General features: G+C 41.6%; 1 protein-coding gene across 1 annotated transcript in view; it reads left to right on the forward strand.

Annotated features, from left to right (window-relative positions):
* LOC126195759 (uncharacterized) overlaps positions 1 to 20,360 on the forward strand; it is a 134,846-nt gene that overhangs the window by 60,811 nt on the left and 53,675 nt on the right. The window contains exons 4-5 of the mRNA XM_049934387.1: positions 10,994 to 11,071; positions 12,042 to 12,278. Of these exons, the coding sequence (XP_049790344.1) occupies positions 10,994 to 11,071; positions 12,042 to 12,278 (315 nt within the window). The remainder of the gene's footprint in view (positions 1 to 10,993; positions 11,072 to 12,041; positions 12,279 to 20,360) is intronic.

The following is a 20,360-nucleotide window of genomic DNA, read 5'->3' on the forward strand; positions in this document are numbered from 1 at the left end:
CTTTTTCTGAGAACGATTGACTTACAACTAAACTGAGACAGGTAACTCATTTACCACCCATAAAAATATTATTAATGAAATGAAAACAGATTGGTAATCAAAAATGAAATACCACATAAGAAACATAAAAATATTCATGGCAACCTCTTACCTAATTCTGTTCAATGTGCATTAATAATTTCAAGGTGATGTGAAGAAGCAGCATTAATGATTGATACTTATATTCTCGCTTTGTGGTGGCTGAAATAGAATAAAATCAGTCATTTTTAGGTTTACTCCAACCAAATGTTTAGATGAGCCAAAATATCAAGAATTTATAAAAATGTGTAAAAATTGAAGATAGAAATAGTGACAACATTACTACTTCTATTGAGAATAATGAAGAAATTATACTATTAGATGAATGACATGGTCATATGCTCGTAGTATTTAATGATTTCATTCTAAAAAATCAGGATGTTTTTAAAGAATATTTTAGTACAGCCTGACATTTAGGAGTAAATTGTTTTTATTTAGCTCAGATAAACTCAAAAATACCAGAACAATTAGTGAGAGATAACCTAAATTCTTTAAATATATTTCGAAGAGATGATACAAATTTAAATCATATTTACCACGAGTTTGATGCTGGTGATTTTAAGTTTGATGATTTTAAAGAATATTGTAGTAAATGCTGGAATAATGGTTAGTTCGAATGTTTATGATAGAAATGACTAGAAAACTTAACAAAGGAAACTGCAGATATCAAATTGAAGATATTTTTACATCACCCATCATATATTAAAGATGTTTTATTAATGTTCTTTATTTACAGTAACTGTTTGCAAAATATGACTCGTATGTTAGTAAAAAAGCTAGATGAAACAAAAAGAAAAAGAAGAAATTAAAAGAAGAATTTACAAAATGGAAAAGACAACCAAGAAGAGAATATGAAAACTATAAAAAATAATATCAGCCTTGCAACACAAGGAACTGAAGAAGGATTAGATGACAGTCGTTCTGAAAGCTATTCAAGAGAAATTACAAGTTGAAAAACAAATTTTTCTTTATGACCATTATTTAGAAGAATTTAATGACATACCACCAATAAAAATATGCTTATAAATTAAGTGAATCTGAAATACAAGATGCATTGAATAAATACTGAAGAAGAGAAAAAGAACGAACGGTTACAACAACCGGCAGATAAAACGGGCCTTAAGACCGAAGAAGCCGAGACCGTAGCCTTCCGAGGACGAAGAAAAACAGGTTGCGACATCGATCATACCATATGTCGGGAACACATCGGCAAAGATCGGCAGAATACTCAGAAAATATGATGTCAAGTGCGTGTTTCGCCCTCCATCCAAAATGAAAACATTATTAGGATCAGTCAAGGACGACTCAGGACTCCGGAAACCGGGAGTTTACAGCATCCCTTGCCGGAGCGGGGAAATGTATATAGGCTAGACCATCCGGACGGTACAGGAGAGATGTAGTGAACACAAACGCCACGCAGACAACGCACAGCCGACCAAGTCCTCCGTGGCAGAGCACTGTACCTCACATGGACATGACATGAACTACGATGGCACAAAGGTGTTTCAACAATCGAACACCTTCTGGGATTGTATCGTCAAAGAGGCAGTGGAGATCCGGCTGCATGACGAACTAATAAATAAAGACAGCGTTTTCAAGTTAAGCAAAGCCTGGGATCCCGCTTTAAGCATGATTAAAACACAACGACAGTCTACACGGAAATCCGCTCGTGTCAGGACACCTGTACAAGAAGAAGCATTGTCACCACGACGGCAGAGTTCCGTAAGCGGTCATGGCCGCGGAAGGACGGCGGCCCATGATCTGTCGCGGGGCGCCGCACTTCCCTCACCACCGGCCGCGGACCGCTCGGAACGCCTGAAGATGGCAAGAAGTTGGCTTGCCGAAATATCGCGCCTTTTGGAAGACGCTACCTGGTTGAAAACCCGACAACTTTTCAAGATTTCCACAGGTCCTAAAGATTATGATTTGGAATGTATTCTGAAGTATTGTGTTGAAAATACAATAAAAACAATAGAGTCTACACAGGAACTAAACTGCTGTTATTGGAGATAAAGCATTTAGAAATGAGAATTATAAATAGAACCAATTTTGTACAAGAGCCATTTAGTAGCTTTCCAAAAATAATTGGTTTAAAAGAATTGAAGAAATGTTACTTCCCACATTTATTCAATACCCAAGAAAATGAAAATTAAATAGGATTTATTGGAGATGTCAAAATTTGTTGTGTTGAATCTATCAAACCAGAGAAAGAGAAATATGTCTCAAATGGGATAGGCAAAAAGTTAATGGAAATTATGTATGCAATAGAGGAAATGAATGAATGAACACTGCAATTCTGATGTAGATATATTGAGAAGAGATTGTTTAGAAATAGGAAAACAATTCATTGAATTAGCTAATATAGATCCATTATGTTATTTAACAATTGCTAGAGTTTTCATGGCTGTATACTGATGTAAATATTTCCCTAATAGAAAAATTGCTGTATTGAATAAAGAGCAGACGCAAAACTATAGCAAAGAGTCTATTGCTTGGCTAAACTGTTTAAACAATAATAGTATTCTACATGCTCTTAATGGTAGTGAAGTAAGTATATCTGGAGCAAAAATAGATGTCTTTGATAAAGAAAACATTAGTTTTCATCAATATCATAGCTGTTTCCGGCATGGTTGTAAAAATGTTTTAAAACTGAAATGGTTAACAATATGAATAAAGAATCGATGAATGACCTGTATCAAAAGACATTAATAAGAAGCACAAATATGCAAAATGCTGAAGAATTTAGTGGAGATTTGGAAATGTGGGTGTATTAACACAGTAGATTTTTATAATATTAATAAATTAAAAAAGTTGCCTAAAGCTAATGAACCTTTGAATCCAAAAGGTGCATTTTATGGTTGTCAAACTAATACCATAAAATTAAGAGATAAAGCAAATGGCTTTATCATGACAATAAAATATGAGGGCCATTCAATAAGTAATGCCCCACATTTTTTAAAAAGCAGTTAATATACCTAAACAATCGTCCTTGTTGGTGCTTCACACTTCATTTTGGTTCTGTGCACCAGTGAAGTTTCGAAATGTTCTGCCAGGTTGGCAGAGCTTTAGTACAGAGTCAAAATGGCGTCTTCATACAACTCACATTACAACCAACATGCTGTTGAATTATTCTGTGGAGGAAAAGAAGCCATGATGAACATTCATTGATAGACGTGCAATTGGGCGATGGGTAAAGATAGTTACAGCCTCAGGATATGCAGAAGCAGAGCTCCATGATCAGCCACACTCAGGACGTCCTGTGACAGTCATTGTTCCAGACATGCTGAATTTTGCAGATGCCATTATTCGTATCGACCGGCGATTCACAACTCGACAGTTGCCCCTAAATTTGTTGGTCAGCATTGGAAGTGCATCTGCAATGATCAAGAGTCTCGGATGTAGAAAGAGGTTCTCATGATAGGTTCCACGAATGCTCGCAGCGGACCACAGGATTCAAAGAAAGGCCATTTCATCTGAATTGTTGGAGCGTTTTGAGACCAACAGGGAGGCCTTTATGTCACAGATCGTTAAGGGGGGCGAAAAGTGGGTGCACTACTTTGAGCCCAAAACAAAAAGGCAGTCCATGGAGTGGTATCAACCTCAATCACCAAAAAAGAAGAAATTCAAGACAACCCCATCCGCCAGAAAAGTCATGGTGACTGTCTCCAGGAATTCTGATGGCATCATTCTCCTGGATTTGATGCCAAGAGTGTCAATCATCAATTCAGAAGCATGAAGAATCTGAATAAACTCAAGAAGCGTTTCCAACGTGTTCAATCGACACGAATCCAGCAGCAATCTTGCTCCAACACGATAATGCACTCCCACACACAAATCTGAGAATCTAGGAACACATCGCCAAATTGGGTTGGACATCTTTGCCTCATCCACCCCACAATCCCGACCTGGCATCGTCGGACTTCCATGCCCTTTGGCCACTTAAAGATTCTGTACAGGGAACACACTTCGAAGATGACGAGAGTGTCAGTCACGCAGTGAAAACATGACTGAGGCTACAGGACAAGAGCTTTTACCAGCAGCGAATATATGTTCTTCAATAACGTTGGCATATGGCCATAGAAGATCATGGAGACAATGTAGAAAATTAGGACATGAACAACACATTTTGTTGTATATTTTCACCAAATTCTGACTCTTACCAATAAATATGTTCTGAGAAAAAATAAACGTGGGGAATTACTTATTGAGCGACCCTTGTATATTGATGTCTGTAGTCTTTTATCAACTGCAAAATATCATGAATATTATCCTAAGAGCCATCCAACAAAAATTTGTAGACCAAGACATATACTAAAAAGGTAGAGATTTATAAAATGGAAAGTGTTGGCACCTATAGGAGTGTAGAATCAAGTTTTGCCAAAAGAGATGAAGATCAATAAAAATGGAAAACTGCTCTTTTACTTATGTGTCAAATGTGCAGAAGAAAAAATAAATGAATGTAATCACAATGATGATGTAAGACGTTTTATTGGAACTTCGCCATGTGATGAAGTAAAGAAAGTCGTGGAAATAATGATATAAAATGTTAAGTATCAATAAAGCGTGTGATTTTAGAGATAAAAGCAACATGTTGTTTAAAAATTATGTAAAACACTTTATGAAAATATAATTAGCAACCACTCCCCATGAGTTTGAACCAAATGAGTTATACCTCAAAACACAGAAAGACAGTTGGATATTGCATTAGATCCTGATAAGATAAAAGAAAACCCAGAATAAAATACTGTTGCTATGATATGTCTAAATTAATTGTGGGGAAAATGTAGACAATGACAAAATATGAATAAAACTGAGTATATTACAGAGTAGCAACAGTTTTATGAGATATAATTGGACGATTGATTAGACAATATTGACATGAATTTTATTAATGATAATATGGCTCAGATGAAAAGTAATTTCAAAGGTTATTATATAGAAAATAACACTGATGTAAATATTTTTATGACAGCATTCACTATATCAAATAGATGGGTCAGGTTGGTAAAATTTTCTCAGTTTGACAGCCGAGTCACTGCGTTGTTCTCCAGCAACATAGCACTAAGTTTCTTACTTTCCATCTTCAGGTGACAATAGCAAGTAAGGAACATGCTGAAACATTGCTGGAGAACAATGCATTGACTCAGCTGTCAACCCAAGAACATTTTATCATCGAGATTCGCAGAGAAAGCCTGCATTCTCATATAAGGCTTAGGTTATTTGATATGTTAGATAAACTTGGAGAATCAGTTATGTATTTTGATACATACGGGGTAATATAGAGTATATAGATGATGGCAAAGATACTGTGGAAACAGGTTGTATGCCAGGTGAATGGACTGATAAGTTAGGAGACAAGTGGATTCAAATCTTAAAATCGACTGGATCTAAAAGTTACTATTTTAAGGAAAATGATAGAAATACTGTGATGAAGATGAAAGGGTTTCTTCAAAATTTAAGGATATTCAAAAGTTGAGTGGCAAATATATGATTAAAGTACTTGAGAATGAAGTGAAAGAAAAGATACAATTACAGTACAAACTGATAACGAGCGATTTTAAACCAAAAACTTAATCAACAAGTAAGTTAAGATAGAATTCTCATTTTGGTATAGTATAGTAAAAGAATAGTTCTAGATAATTATGAAACAGTGCCATAAGTATATTACAATTAAAATAAGATTTCTACATTTTCTAACGTAAAAATAAAATTTGTATTGGGAATTTTTTAAAACATTTATATAAATAAAGTAACTTTTTTCTTGTATTCTCTGTTTTCTAAAACTACTTCCTTTCCATTTCTCTTTTTTAATTCATACTTCTGAGAATCATGAATCTGAATTAGAAAGTCAGAAATTTGAAAAATATCTTTAATACACCAGCTTTCATTAAATATAAGTAATGCTTCCTTTCTTCTGTAGCTAATATTTTTTTAAAAAATTATAATTATTATTTTAATATTCATATTTTGTATGTAGACTTTCGGTTTTTAAAATTCTGTTAAGCTTTTTTTGTTCTTCATGAGAATAAATATTTCTATTTTTGTCACCAGAGTTTTGGAGCATAGTTCATTTTTTTAACTTTTGATGGTTGCCAATATTTTGTCTTCTTCATTTAAATAATTTTGTTCCTTTATTCAAATACATATATATCTTTAACAACTCCACCACTGGAATAATACTGTTTTTACTATCAATGTTGTCTACTTATAACATGTAACATTTTATTGCAATAAAAATTTTGTCTATTTAAATGGAGCCCTCCTGAAGAAGCTCAATAATGCAAGCAATTCTAATTTGTTTAAAAAATAGAGATATAAATGTAATGGGTTGAATAACACTACTGGATACAAATATTTCAATACCAGACGTGCAGATAAAATAAGACTGTGCTTAATAATGAGTTTAAGACTCCTTTACTGAATGGATATTTGAAATCAATAGCAATTTAGGTTTCTAATTGTTTGAAGATGGACATGTTAAATTGAGATACAATGGATTAAATGAAATGAAAGCTAATTCTAATGAATTTCATGATTCGGAATTTGTAGTTTAACTGAAATTTATGTTCAATTTTTTTATTATTGTGCCCACATTTTTTCCTGAGAAACCTGCTTAGTTCTCTCTGCATTGTCAGCTACGTCACAACGAATATCTTGTTCGCTACAGCTGAGAGCTGTAGAGTTTTACAAGTGGCGTAGGTTCCAAATATCCTGGAATACCACTACCCATATCGTTTAGTGCCTTGTGAACTTTGCGTGGAAAGACTTATACCAGACTGGACATGCATAATCTGCAGCACTTTGAAATGTTGCTAGTGTCATCGTTCGGAGGGTTTGTGGTTTTGAGTCCTCCCTACTACCAGTGATCCTCGAAAGGATACTATTTCTGGCTTCCAACTTAATTCTCATATCCTTACAGTGCTGCCTGTATGACAGACGAAGTGATTGGTCTCTTTCCTGTTATTCAAATGTTTCTGACACAAGTTAATAGCAAAACGGCGTTTAGACAATGTAATGATAGCTCAGCATAAAGAAGTTACATTAATTTTATTTTAAACAGGGCGTGAATGTTAATTTAGCACAATGAGTGAACGAAAGTGAGAGTTCTGGCGCGCAGACCAGAGGGTAATCCTTCCATCTCCTGTTAAAACAGACGCTGAGGACACAAGTCAGTTCAGTAGGTGGCAAAAATCACACGTTCGTCGGAACTGCGAGGTAGCATCTGTCGTTTCTACCTAACACTACTTCATGAAGTCATCATTCAGCTACTTCATCTTGTTCACATGAAATGTAATACTGGATGGAGGGCTATGGCTTCCACAGCCAGAAATCCTACGCTAGACAAGAACTTGGACCGACCAATTCAACACATATCTGTTAGTCCATTGTGCAGGCTGAAAGCAATACGTGTCACTAGTCCACTCAAGAGTGCTCTTCAGAGACAGATAAGAGTTTCTACGTATAAAAAGCAAATTTAACTGTGTAATATGTTTACAAAAAATACACTTTGTAGTGAAAAATGTTGTAACATTCGCCTATCTGTCTAATTTTTAGTTTCTGATGTTCATGGCTTTATAACGTGGACCTTAGAGTTTCTGTCAGGGTGTCTCTAGTTTCAGTGCAGAGAGGATGATCTTCTTGTAGGACACTTTTCGGAGAGTATCAGTTTGTACTGAGAGTGAGAGACACTGCTGTATCCAAGGTGAGGGTAACGATAGAACCTAATATACTTCTTGTACGCACAGATGTGGCGGAGAGTCCTCCGGTGGTTGTGCTGCTGCGGCAGCACTGAGGGGGAGGAAGAGGACAACGTTCAGGTGGAGGTGGAGGAGGAGAAGAACGTTCAGTTGGAGGCGGAGGGCGCCCCTCCAGACCCAGTGGCGGTCATGCAACAGGTGAGGCTCTTCTTTGTACGTCGCTCCAGAATGCTAGCAGTGTTTGGGGGCAGACCCTCTGTACAGGGGATGCACAAAAGTATGGGAACACATTACCACGCCTAACACAGAAAACCCATTGTAGTTAAATAATAGCCTCCAGACTTGTCGGAATGGATGACTATGCATTCTGTATGGTTCTCAAGGGGTCTTATACCATTCTTTCTGCAAAATGGTGGCAAGTTAAGGTAACAACGATGCAGGTGGATAGCAATCTCGCACCTGTCTCTCCAAAGTAGATCACAAAGGCTCGATAATACTGAGGCCTGGTGACCGTGATAACCAGGGGAGATGTGACAGTTCATGCCTGTGGAAAAGAAAACCAGTCCTGGACGATGGGAACAGTTTGAACAGGGGTCCTGTTATCTTCGAGCACAGCATCGCCATTGGGGAACAGAGGTTGTACCAGGGGATCAGCCAAAATGCTCATATAGCCATGGGCATTAATGCGACCTTGTATAGTGATCGCAGGGGCCCATGAAATACCACGATCCTGCTGCCCCAATCATCTCCAAACCCCCGTCGTTTTTCGCTCTTGGGATGTAAACTCGGCCATAAGTTGGAAACATTGTACAACATCACTGATTCGACCAGGTGACCTTCTTCTATTGTTCTACAGTCCAGGTCTTATGTCTTTCGCACCACGTTTTCCTCTTACGGGCATTTTTGTCCTTGTTGAGTGGTTTTGGTATTCCAGTTAGCCCTGAAATTCTCTGCTAATGGAGCTTCCTTAGTGTTTGTTGTGGTGCACATGGCGTTCGCGAGTGCCACGTTCGGTTCTGCAGTGACTTTTACTGCTGACTCTTCCTATTGTTCGTCGCAATCCTCTCCATGACCGTATGTCACGATCACTCAACACACGCTTTCGTCTCTGTTCTCACTTAGCGGATGACGGTTTTTTACGTTTCCCTGTACACGCTACAAATCTTCGGCATGGTGCCTCTTGAAACACCGAACACTTGGGCTACCTTGGTTACGCAAGCAGCCATCATAGGAGCACCAACAGTTTGCCCACGTTCGGATTCACTAAACTACGGTATAACATTGTTGTTACGACGACTGACGTCTGCAACGTATTGAGGATATAGCACTGGTGCCGTTTGTGGTCAGAGACAACAGAGCAACCTGCAGGCTTGTCCAGAATAGCACAAACTTCTCTCAATGTTTCCATAGTCCCGTCCAACGGCTTTATACAGAAGAAGCCAGGCATTACATCATACCGCAATTAGCTGTTCCTGCTTCTGCACCTGGACAAGCTTCCCTAGTGACATATACACAGGTAATCAAGGTTCAAGGAGACTGAGCTCTCCTGACAGACCCATTCTGCTCTTCCCACTTCTCTACTCACTAGTTGACACTCCCCACCTCCTCCTGTACTGTTGGGTCCGCTTCTCGTGGCCTCTACTGGCCAGTTCCTTATTACATGCGGATAGAAGGATAACCTGATTAGACAGTACACTGGTGTGCAAAATTAAAGCCACAAACCGAGATTTTGAAACGTTGCGTTTATTGTGCCACAAAACGGTATAATCATCTCATAGTACAGTAGAAGCAACACAAAGAATACAGAACGTAAAGAACTGCAACATGCATAATGGTAGACAAAAATGTCTTCGTGTTTTCCAACTTAAAGGATTTGCACACACATTCTGACAACTGGTTAAAGTGCTGAATGTGAGGTGTGACCACCTCTGGTGCGAACACAGACCAGACAAACGACGGGGCATGCTGTTAATGTTGTTTTCAATCTCATGTTGAGGCAAGAACGCCCATTCTTATTGCAGCTGCTGTCAAGTCTTGGTGAGTGGTTTGCGGATGCTGAGGTGATGCAACTTGTATCCACAGTGCATCACAGACGTGTTATATTGGATTCAAATCGGTAGAACTAGCAGCCACGCCACGAGTGCAAATATCTTCCGTTCCCAGGGAAACATCAACCACCCGTGCTCTATGAAGTCGATCGTTATCGGCCAGCAATACGACGTCTGGGCCCACAGCACCTCGCAACAACTGCACAGGAGGTCCCAAGGAAACCTCACGGTACCTGACAGCAGTTAAGCCTTGCCGATTTAACTGTACAATTTCATGAAGAGGCGTTCGAGTGGTCAACGTAACCCCCGCCCACACCATTAGGGATCATCCTCATTATCAGTCTCTTCCACAATGGTTGGGTCACAAAATCGTGTTCCGCGTTCCCTCCAGATCCAAATTGGTCGAGAATCACTGTTCACACCAAATTGTGACTCATCAGCGAAAATAACAGTGGACGACAATTCGACCGTCCAGGTGGCGTCTTCACTGCTCTACTCTACACGTTCCCTTTTGTGAAGACGCGTCAGAGGTACACATACAACAGGTCTCCGACAGTAAAGGCCACTCTTCCGAACCCTTCTGTACACCGTTTGCCTCCATGCAACACGTGCAGTGGATGCTGCGAGGTCAGATGCCAGTTGCCGTGCAGCCAAACAACGGTTCTCTCTTTCTCATATTACACGTGGTCGGCCCTGCTCTGGTCTTCGGGACACAGTTTCGATCTCTATAAACTGTCTCCCATCTAGATTCATATTAAGCCATCGGGTCACATCAGTTTGCGACTGTCCTGCTACCATTCTTCCCACGGCCCTCCACCGCAGAGACACTGGTAGGCGTCATCTCAGAAATTTGCCTGTGATATCTATATATTATTCATTTTGAGGTTGAAGCCAATTCTTGTGTCTCAGTAAGCAATCCAAAAATATGTGAACGTCGATCGGCAGTGGGCACAAGTGAAACGGAACATTGCTGCTTCGTGCTATTGGCAAGCATCACGAACCGTTGACATGGTATCGATTTGAAAAGTCTCAAGGAAAATTGAGATTAAGATGCAAACACGTGTTCTTAATATCGACATAGTCCAGTTTTAAGAAAATTTTCCCGTGTTAAATCTACATTCAGAGTCAGGTGTCGGCTACTATATAGCTAATAAACCCTTTTCTTTACAGGAGTGGCAGAAGTTTCTGCAGGAGTTCTACGCAGTCTACAGCGGACTGGCGGATGAGCTGTCTATAGAGTCACCAGACGTGAGTATCCCTACCTCTCTGGACTTGTGTCGTAACTGATAGTCGCAGATTCTTACAGCGCATGTGCTAGTTACAATTCGTACAGAGCCCATAATGATGCCATAAAATCTATTAACATTAAATCTAGAAGCACAGTTGGATGTTAGTTAGTATGTAGCTGATACAGTCCTTCGTCTACAGGAACGTGAGCTGTTTCTGAAGGAGTGTTTCGAAATGTACTGCAGGATAATGGAAGAGGAGCTAATGCAGTCAATAGGGGTGAGTGTTACTAACTCTGTATACTTCATTCTTAACTGTTAGCCATATATTCTAGGTAGCTTTTGTCCACAGCAGATTACACTGGTGAAGGCATTCATTTCTTCAGTCGCCCCAACCCCCCACGTAACCAAAAACATTACGTACATCTGCTAACTACATTTCTCTGCATCTATTCATGTCTATTGTGCACTCCGACGGACTTGGGCAAATCCAGCAGGACAATGCGTCACCCCACACGATCATAATTGCACTTGAGTGGCTCCAGAAACGCTCTTCTGAGTTTAACACTTCTGCTGCCCACCAAAGATCACTATGCCACGGAGACTGTCTGATACCGCGATGTTTAACAACATTTCCCTGTTATTTGAAACATGTCAACAAGGTAGGCTACATTTTCCTCACATTTAAACGTCAGTGATAATCAGAATGAGACATACTCGGTTTTCTTTTTCTTTTTGAATGGTTTCGTCATGTTGGTAGTCTGTGTCCAGGATAAAGAAGCTAGCATCACTGACCTCTTAAAGAGCCTAATAATTGTGTATTAAAACAGTCAGCAAATTTGAAAAAACCTGCACGAATACCACTTCACCATCAGTGAAGCAGTTTAACAACAGCTTTGCCCACCTAGATCAGAAATTTACCACACATTTCCATTTGCCTCAATGCCTCATCAGCTGTCGTGACGTCACAAAACGTTGTCCTCGTCTCGCAGGAGACGGCGGCCCCTCCGCTCGCCGCCGCATCCCCAGCCCGCAGCGCTTCAGAGGTGCCGCACCGGAAGAGGAAGCGACGTCAGCGTCGTCGTGGCCGGCCCGCCGCCGCCCCCCGCAGCTCATCCTCCAGCAGCGACGAGGCTCCGCGCACCAGGTGGAGGCCGCGGCGGCGCTACCGCAGGCGGAAGCTACGTGCGGGTCTTCGAGGCCGGTTCGCCGCCCCCGCCGCCGTCGCCGCCGCCCCCAGCAGCTCCTCGTCCGCCTCCGGCAGCAGTTGGGAGCTGCGGCGCTAGAGGCGGAGGCCCAGCCGACGGTGTCGCGCCTGCGTCCGCACCAGCGTGGGCGCGTGGAAGCCGGGTGTCAACAGGAAGATTCTGCGCGACGACTACAGACTGTGTTCGCGTACGCAACAGTAAATAAATGGATCCCTCGGGTCCGTCTTGGCACTCTGTTGTTGTTCTTGTAGTTTCAGTCAGTGGCAAACCTCACAGCGACGATCGACATTACGAAATTGTTAATCGAATCGTTTCGTGGGAATCCGCTGTGTTAGCGTCAGATCCCGCTAGAGTATTCTGCGTGGAAATTTTAGCAGCAGCAAGCAACAGGTGCTTCACAGAGTCTCCCTCTGCAGCAGGGCGCCTCGCGTTTTTATAGTGCGTTTCGTGGTCGTCAAACAGTTCCACGCCATGACTGACGACCATTTCCCAAAGGAGAATTCTGTTCAGAAAACTTAATGGGAGCAGCAAGGTTGCCATGGACACACCCCAGTGGCAGTTTGCGTCAGGCGTCGCGTCGCTGTCTGGCGGCGTCAAACTTTTCCGCTGCTGCCTGCCGCTCTGAATATCCGAGCAACCACTCACAAGCGCAGAGTGTGACACGAGATGTCCTCCAGCAGCACATATACATATATAGACAAATTGTCTGTAAACCGCTGGAACGGACATGCTGGACACTCTGAAATATTTCATCTGATTTTGAGGAAACTATTTCGTAAAGATATAGATTTCTTCACATCTCAAACTGACACCTTGGAGCGATAGTAAAATGGAATTCTTTTCGCTGTTCATCATAGTTATTGTTATGCATCAAAGTCAACACACAATACACGAAATCTTAATAGTTTACAATGGTAAACATGCATTGTGTAGACTTTGTTCCATTTCAGGCCATACATTGCTCAATATCAAATTTAGATAACATATCGAAATAGTTTTATGTTGAAGACAAAAAGATATTTCCATTCTCGACATATTGGTTTGTATCTCTATGGGAGGGTCACATAGTACATTCAATTCTACATGCGACTTGGATTACCTATAGTCATAACATACGTCGTATTTCATGACCTTTACTAGATACGGAAATGGCATTTTTTTTTACAAATGCTGATGTGGACCAGACACACACTGTGTCATGCAATTAATACCATAAACTTTTTTTATCTATCGAGGTATGGAAGCAACTGCAGTTTTTTCGATGCAACCATTTACTTTTTTGGAACTGCAGTTAATATCTTGTCAAAGAAGAATACAGTGACAGACCACAAGTTTATATTTACTACAACCTATGTGGGCTACTGAGCTCTAATCAAAACCTGTTATGTGTTATGTCACAAGATGTAATCCCTAACTACACCTTGTGACCCTTTCAGTTTGCATCAAGGCCTTTTCTTTACTTACAATCTTTTAATCTTTACAGCTGCGTGTAACGACATCGGCTTCCAAATTAATTTTCTAGCATCGTTATTGAAACGGTCTTCATAGGCAGGCGTCTGATAATATACTTCAGTTTCTTTTACTAAAAGATGATACATCCAACGTGCTATCAACCTGTGATGCAAACTGTCAGGTAAAATTCCCTGTCCACATCTTCAAATTACAAAAGCCCTGGAAACATACAGAAGACAAGATGACCGTTCCCACTGACTTATTAGTCGTTGTGTATGGCCAAAGCTGCTATAGTAATTAGCTTTGACGTTCTGATTTTAACTTTAGATTCGTTTCTCATTCAGTAAAATATCGAGTGTGCTTAAGATTAACCTACATCCCCAACACCGATGATAACTAAAAATAGTGTTACATCAAATCAGTTCGCCCTGTGGTCGGCATGCGAAGGGCTACATGGTTTTTTTATGGCAGCAGATTTGTTTAACTTTTATGTTGAAGTGTTGAACGAAACTGAAGAAGAAAAATTCTAGGGTTAAGTTTTGCAAAGATCGACAAAGATCTATTGATAGGGCTTAAGATTAAATTAAAGGTAGAAGCCTGAATCGTAGCAGCTAACTGATAATGAAACACTGAAGAGTGCAGAAGAATTAAGCAATTCTGGCAGCTTTCAACTAAAATTTCACGCTACAGCCGAACTAGGATAAGTAGAAGCAGCATCGAAAAATCTTCACTGCCTTTAAACAGTCGAGCAGTATTGACGGAGTCACAGAGGTGACAAAACTCAAGGGACTGTGATATGCACGTACACAGATGGCGGTAGTACGGCGTACACAAGGTATCAATGGGCAGTGCACTGGCGACGTAGTCATTTGTACTCAAGTGATTCATGTGAAAACGTTTCCTGTGTGATTAAGGAGGTACGACGTCAATTAACAGAGTCTGAACAGGGACTGGTAGTTGCAGTTAGACACATTTCCCATGCTATTTCGGAAATCGTTAGAGAATTATATATTGCAGGAGCCACAGTGTCAAGAGTGTGCCGAGAATACCAAGATCCAGGCATTTCCCCCCACCACGGACAACGCAGTTGCCGACGGCCTTCACTAAATGACCGAGAGCAGCGGCGTTTTCATAGCTGTCGGTGCTAACAGACAAGCAACACTGTTTGAAATAACTGCCGAAATCGATGTGGGACATTTCCGTTAGGACAGGACAGCGAGATTTCGCACTGATGGGTTACGGCAGCAGACAGCCGACACGGCGCCTTTGCTAGCAGCATCACGTCCCCTGTCGCACCTTTCCAAGGCTCGTGGCCATTTTGGTTGCGCCCTAAACGACTGGAAAACCGGGGTCTGACCATGTGAGTTCCGATTGCAGTTGGTAAGAGCTGATGACAGCATTCGGGTGTGGTGGAGATTCCACGAAGCCATGGACCCTCGTTGTCAACAAGGTGCTGTGCAAACTGGTGGTGGCGCCATAACCATGTGGGCTGTGTTTACATGGAATGGACTCGATCCACTGGTCCAAGTGAACCGACAATTGACTGGTATGTTGTGGTACTTGGAGACCACTTGCAGCCTTTCAACGATGGTATTTTTATCGATAACATTGCACCATGTCAATCAATGGCCACAGTTGTTCGCAATTGGTTCGAACAATATTCTGGATAATTCAAGATAAAGATTTGACCACCCAGATCACCCGACATGAATGACATAGAACATTTATGAGACATAATCAAGAGATCAGTTGGTGCACAAATTTCTGCATCAACAACACTTTCACAATTACAGAAGGCTGTAGAGGTAGAATGGCTCAGTATTTCTGCTGGAGACTTTCACTAACTGCTTTATGCTGGACAAAAGGAGATCCGACGTGATGTAGGCAGGTATCCCATGACTGTTGTCTTCTCAGTGCAGCACACATAGAGCGGTTTTATCCAGAGATGAGCGATCACGCTCTGGACACATCGACATCGTATCGTGCGTTACGTGACAGAGCCGCAACGAATGCAGCAGATGTGACATTTGTGACTTAACTCCCTTCTTCATAAATCCTGTTGAGAGCTAACTGGCAACCCAGGCAGTGTATCCACTACATAATGTGGGACATCGCAGGACTGTATCTTACCGCTTAGGGCGTGAACAATATGATTGTGTTTATGACATCATGAGAACCAGACACCAACTCACCGGGTCTCGAGACTGGACGCTTGACTTTCTGAGCAGAACACTCTGCAAAACGAGTTCACTGCATGTATTCAAATAAGACGCTCTCAATCCGCAGCACTGGCCCCACTCGAGATCTGTTAACAAGGACATGTCACATGCGCCTGAATCAACTGGACTGCACCAACACACCAAATCAGTGAAGAAATTAGCGCTGATCATTTTGTCCCGAGTCGACACCACTTCAAATAGGAGGTAAAATAGGTAGTATTGTTGCAAATTGGAAACACTTGTATAAGGTTCATATTTATGTCACAAAGCCAACTTTAGAGCAGATCACTTATCAAGGAAGCAGCTGCTTCTTTATGAGCAAGTTCAAGTAAACGCGATGAAAAGCAACCAATGTTAAGAGATCCTAATATAAAATGCTCAAAAAGAAAAACTTTTATTCCACTCTCATTGTTTGTATAGTTTCAGTTTTGCTGATCACCAGCCTCTTTCTTGATACTCTTTTGCCCACAGAAAAGTGCTTTGTAGAGCCACCAATGTTCTGTAACACAAAGTTAATATTTATTCTCAGTGCAGTTGACGTTAGTGCACTTTGTGTCAAATCAAGAAGCTGAGTCCGTGACATGTCACTCTACAGTCAAGATGAGTTATCAGTATGGCAAGCTGATCGTCGAACTGGCATACACATAGCGACATTATTCGAACATTAGACAACTAACATGAGATGCAAAACACTGAACATCTGCCTCATCATGGTCCCAGCACTCATAAAGGTCCTAGCTGCTGCCTCCTAGCTATAAACTATGGCTCCTAGCTACACCGAGGAGAATGCAGAAGTGCTTTGCGCTGGCTTTCTGGAGGCATCTGTGAAGACTGTATCAACACAAGACAGTATGCAGTCGTCTCCAGGCGATCGGCTTGGCCTCTAGCTGTCCATTAAGAACCAGATCATGAACCATGCTCACCCTCCCCCGGACTGTATTGTGAGTGAAGAATGTGGGTGAAGGAACACCAAGAACGGAAACTGGATCATTATGTGTTCTCTAGCCCTGATGGCCATGGTAGTTGGGAGTGGACGTGGCTAGGTTCCAGCACACATCAAATCTGAGGCATGCAGTCCCATAACATGATCGGGTGGGGGGGGGGGGGCGTGCATCAGTCATGTTTTGTGCCAGAACTGTCTACATAGGTTGGATGCTGCTCCTCACCAATTGGAGGGCTGTGCACTACTGCGATAGTACCCTCCAGCCTATCGTCCAGATCTTCCAAGGCAATAATGCACGAGCACACCACACCCTCCTCGTGAACATCTTCTTCCAGATGGTGGGAATTCAGTGAATGGAATGAATTGCAGTATCTCCTCACAAGAATCCTACTCAGTATGCTAATAACAAGCTGTAGCTTTCACTGTGTGATCATAGAAACCCTTCTCGTACAACGAATGACATAGGAAGGCAGAGTGCATTTACTTTGGTTATTCAGAAGACTTAGTCTTTCATTCCTTCTCCACTTGTATTTAAGCACACATGTGCTCATGGACACGCAAGTTACACCATTTTTGAGCAGTTTATAAATAGAAGGGTACCAAGAAGTTTTACTTCCGTTGTGTTCATCAAAGTACACTTGACATTAAACGTAAAGGTGACAGGAAGAGAATCCACTGTCACAGAATGTAGTCGCTCTGATTGATCTTTCTTACTAAGCACACAGCATTTGTCACAATGCAAATTAGTTATCATCAGAAATTTAAGGCAACCAGAGTAAGAAACACCCAACAATAATTTATTAATAATACTAGACTTTTTTGGAACTTTGCTTGTATATGCATTTGACATACACAGTAAGATCAAGAAAAAAGTGACACTCTTTGATAACCGATATCAATGAAACAAAATGACATACCGTTACAATAATACCTTGGGGGAAATGTTATTTTATGTATTCAAAGTGATTCCCTATTATCAGCCACAGAACGCCACTGGCGCCGAACTTTTGACCGAACTACAGCTATCAGTTTTGCTGATGTGATAGCCACACAGGACCTCTCGATCATTTCTCGTAGCTCATTCAGTGCAGATGGCTTCTGTGGATAAACTTCGTTTTTCAGTATCCCCAATAGGTATAAGTCAAGAGGCGTAAGATTTGGAGACTTCTGTGGCTACTCAACAGCTCCTCTTCAACCTATCCATTATCCAGGAAGATTTTCATCCAGGTAGGCTCTGACATCTTTGTTGTAGTGAGGTGGAGTGCCATCTTGTTGTAGTTAAAATCTTTCATTCCAAACACCTCTCAGATGGCGGATAAAACAGGTGTTTGCAGCATATGAAGATACACCCCACCAGTTACGATATCTTCAAAGAAGAACTGGGCCAAACAAAACACATGATGGAAGACCATAGCACACATTAACACCCAGTAGACTAACATGTTTGTCCACTTGAAGTTGAGGGTTTTCAGGATCCCAGTGCACACAGCTGTGGAGGTTTACAGTAACATGCAGTTTGAATTGCGCCTCGTCAGACCAGAAAACCATGCCTGCAAACTATTCATCCTCACGAAGCAAGCCTTCAAATCACTCTCAGTACCCCGTCCTTCGATACAGGTCATCTTCGTTCACAGTGTGCAGCGATCTTGGAGTCTACACTTTCCACTTCACAGCCTTCAGAAATCGATGTACGGTTGATTAGCTTACCTCACTTTTACATGCACCCTGCTTCATAGATTTTTGAATTCACCTAGTAAAATGATGCGACACAGCATTGCTGAAAGCTGGATTTGTTGATGCTTTCAATCGGCCACACCTTTCCTAATGCATATCCTGAACATTACCGTTGGTTTCATATTCATCCCAAATACGATGAAGTGTTGTCTGTGTTGGTGACAGTTCTGTACACATTACACTATTGCTGTTGTACCTCCATCATGTTTCTGTACTTCCAGTACTAATTCAGTACGGCCTTGCATTGCTCAAATGACAATTATCATTCATTGCTGCACTCTCATCTGCTGGAAAACGCGCGCCGAAATCTGTTGAGAAAACAATGGACTACACTACCATGCAAAACTGCTATGATGAGTCATTTTGTTCCAAAGATATTAACTATGAAAGAGAGTCTAAATTTTTCTGGAACCTTCTGTGTATTGCAGACATCTCCTCTTCTTCCGCTCTCCTATCTCTCTCCTCACCTCATCGTTTCAGCTCTGTATTTCCATCCCATCCTTCCCAAGCTGTTTCTCCATATTTTTCACCACACTTCATTCATCTCCTTTCAGTCCCTCTCTCCAAGCACGTTTTCTTCCCCCTCTCTGTTTCCACATTCTCCTCTCCTTACTCTGTCCATATCCTCGTGCCCCTTTTCGACCTATCCACAACCTTCTATCCCCTCCACCTGCTTCCTGCATTTCCCCCTCTCAAAGTATATCTCCCCTCCCCCTCTCTTTGTCTACCCCCAGCTCTGTCCATCTTCTCCACCCCTTCTCCCAGTTCATCGCCTCCTCTCCCATTTCTCTGTCCAACGCATCCTTCCCCCCCCCCCTTCTGGTCAGCTGAGTCCATCAACCGATGTATCTCATGCTGGGATTGCCAATGCTACATGCATAAGATGGCTCCTCCCCTCTCTCTCTCCATCTCCTCCTCCCAACATTTTCTATATAACTCCTCCATCCCCCCTTTTGTCTATTTCCTCCACTCACTCACTCTCTCTGACCATGTCATCTTTCTCCACTCACTCTCTGACCATATCCTCCATCCTCTCTCTCTGACAACATCTTCCTACCACCTCCCTCTCACTACATCTTCCTATCCCCTCCCTCTGACCACATCTTCCTACTCCTTCCTCTAACCACATCTTTCTACACCTCTTCCATCTCCACCTACCCCTCTTCCTTTTCCACTTGCCCACTAGCGCTCTACATACGACTTCTACCTGCCTCATACTAATTCCATTCTTCCCCAGTGTCCATTTCCTCTTCCCCCTCGCTATATTCATTTCCTCTATGAATCTCACCCCATCCCAAGTCATGCACTTCAGCACATGTAGCCTCTGCAATACAATTGAATAAAGCAAGCAGTTACTATATCCAGCTTGAATAACATTTCTGCATCTGTAAGATCACGGATGATATGCAGCACAATGCCATTCCATTAGCTAATGCTGGCCCATCGGTGTTTCAACTCATCAAGCAGCTTCATCCCAATGCTGAGCCACAGGCCCTCTCATACACCACCACTGAGGGTAACCTCGACAAATATTTTGAATCCCATAATCCTCATCACTGCAGCCCATCACAAGTTCTTTAGTTACCAGAAGCTATCCTGAGAGACCTACTGTGAATGGATTGCCCATTTCAGGGCCTCTCCATCGAGTGTAGCTTTTCTTGTTCCAGTAGTTAGTGACATTACCAGTATGCCTGGTGGTGCATTCTCCCAATGAGGCTCTCTGTCAAGACCATCTCAAACTTAAGGACTCTTCGT

Source organism: Schistocerca nitens, chromosome 7 (genome assembly GCF_023898315.1).
Source record: "Schistocerca nitens isolate TAMUIC-IGC-003100 chromosome 7, iqSchNite1.1, whole genome shotgun sequence".
NCBI classification, from domain to species: domain Eukaryota; kingdom Metazoa; phylum Arthropoda; class Insecta; order Orthoptera; family Acrididae; genus Schistocerca; species Schistocerca nitens.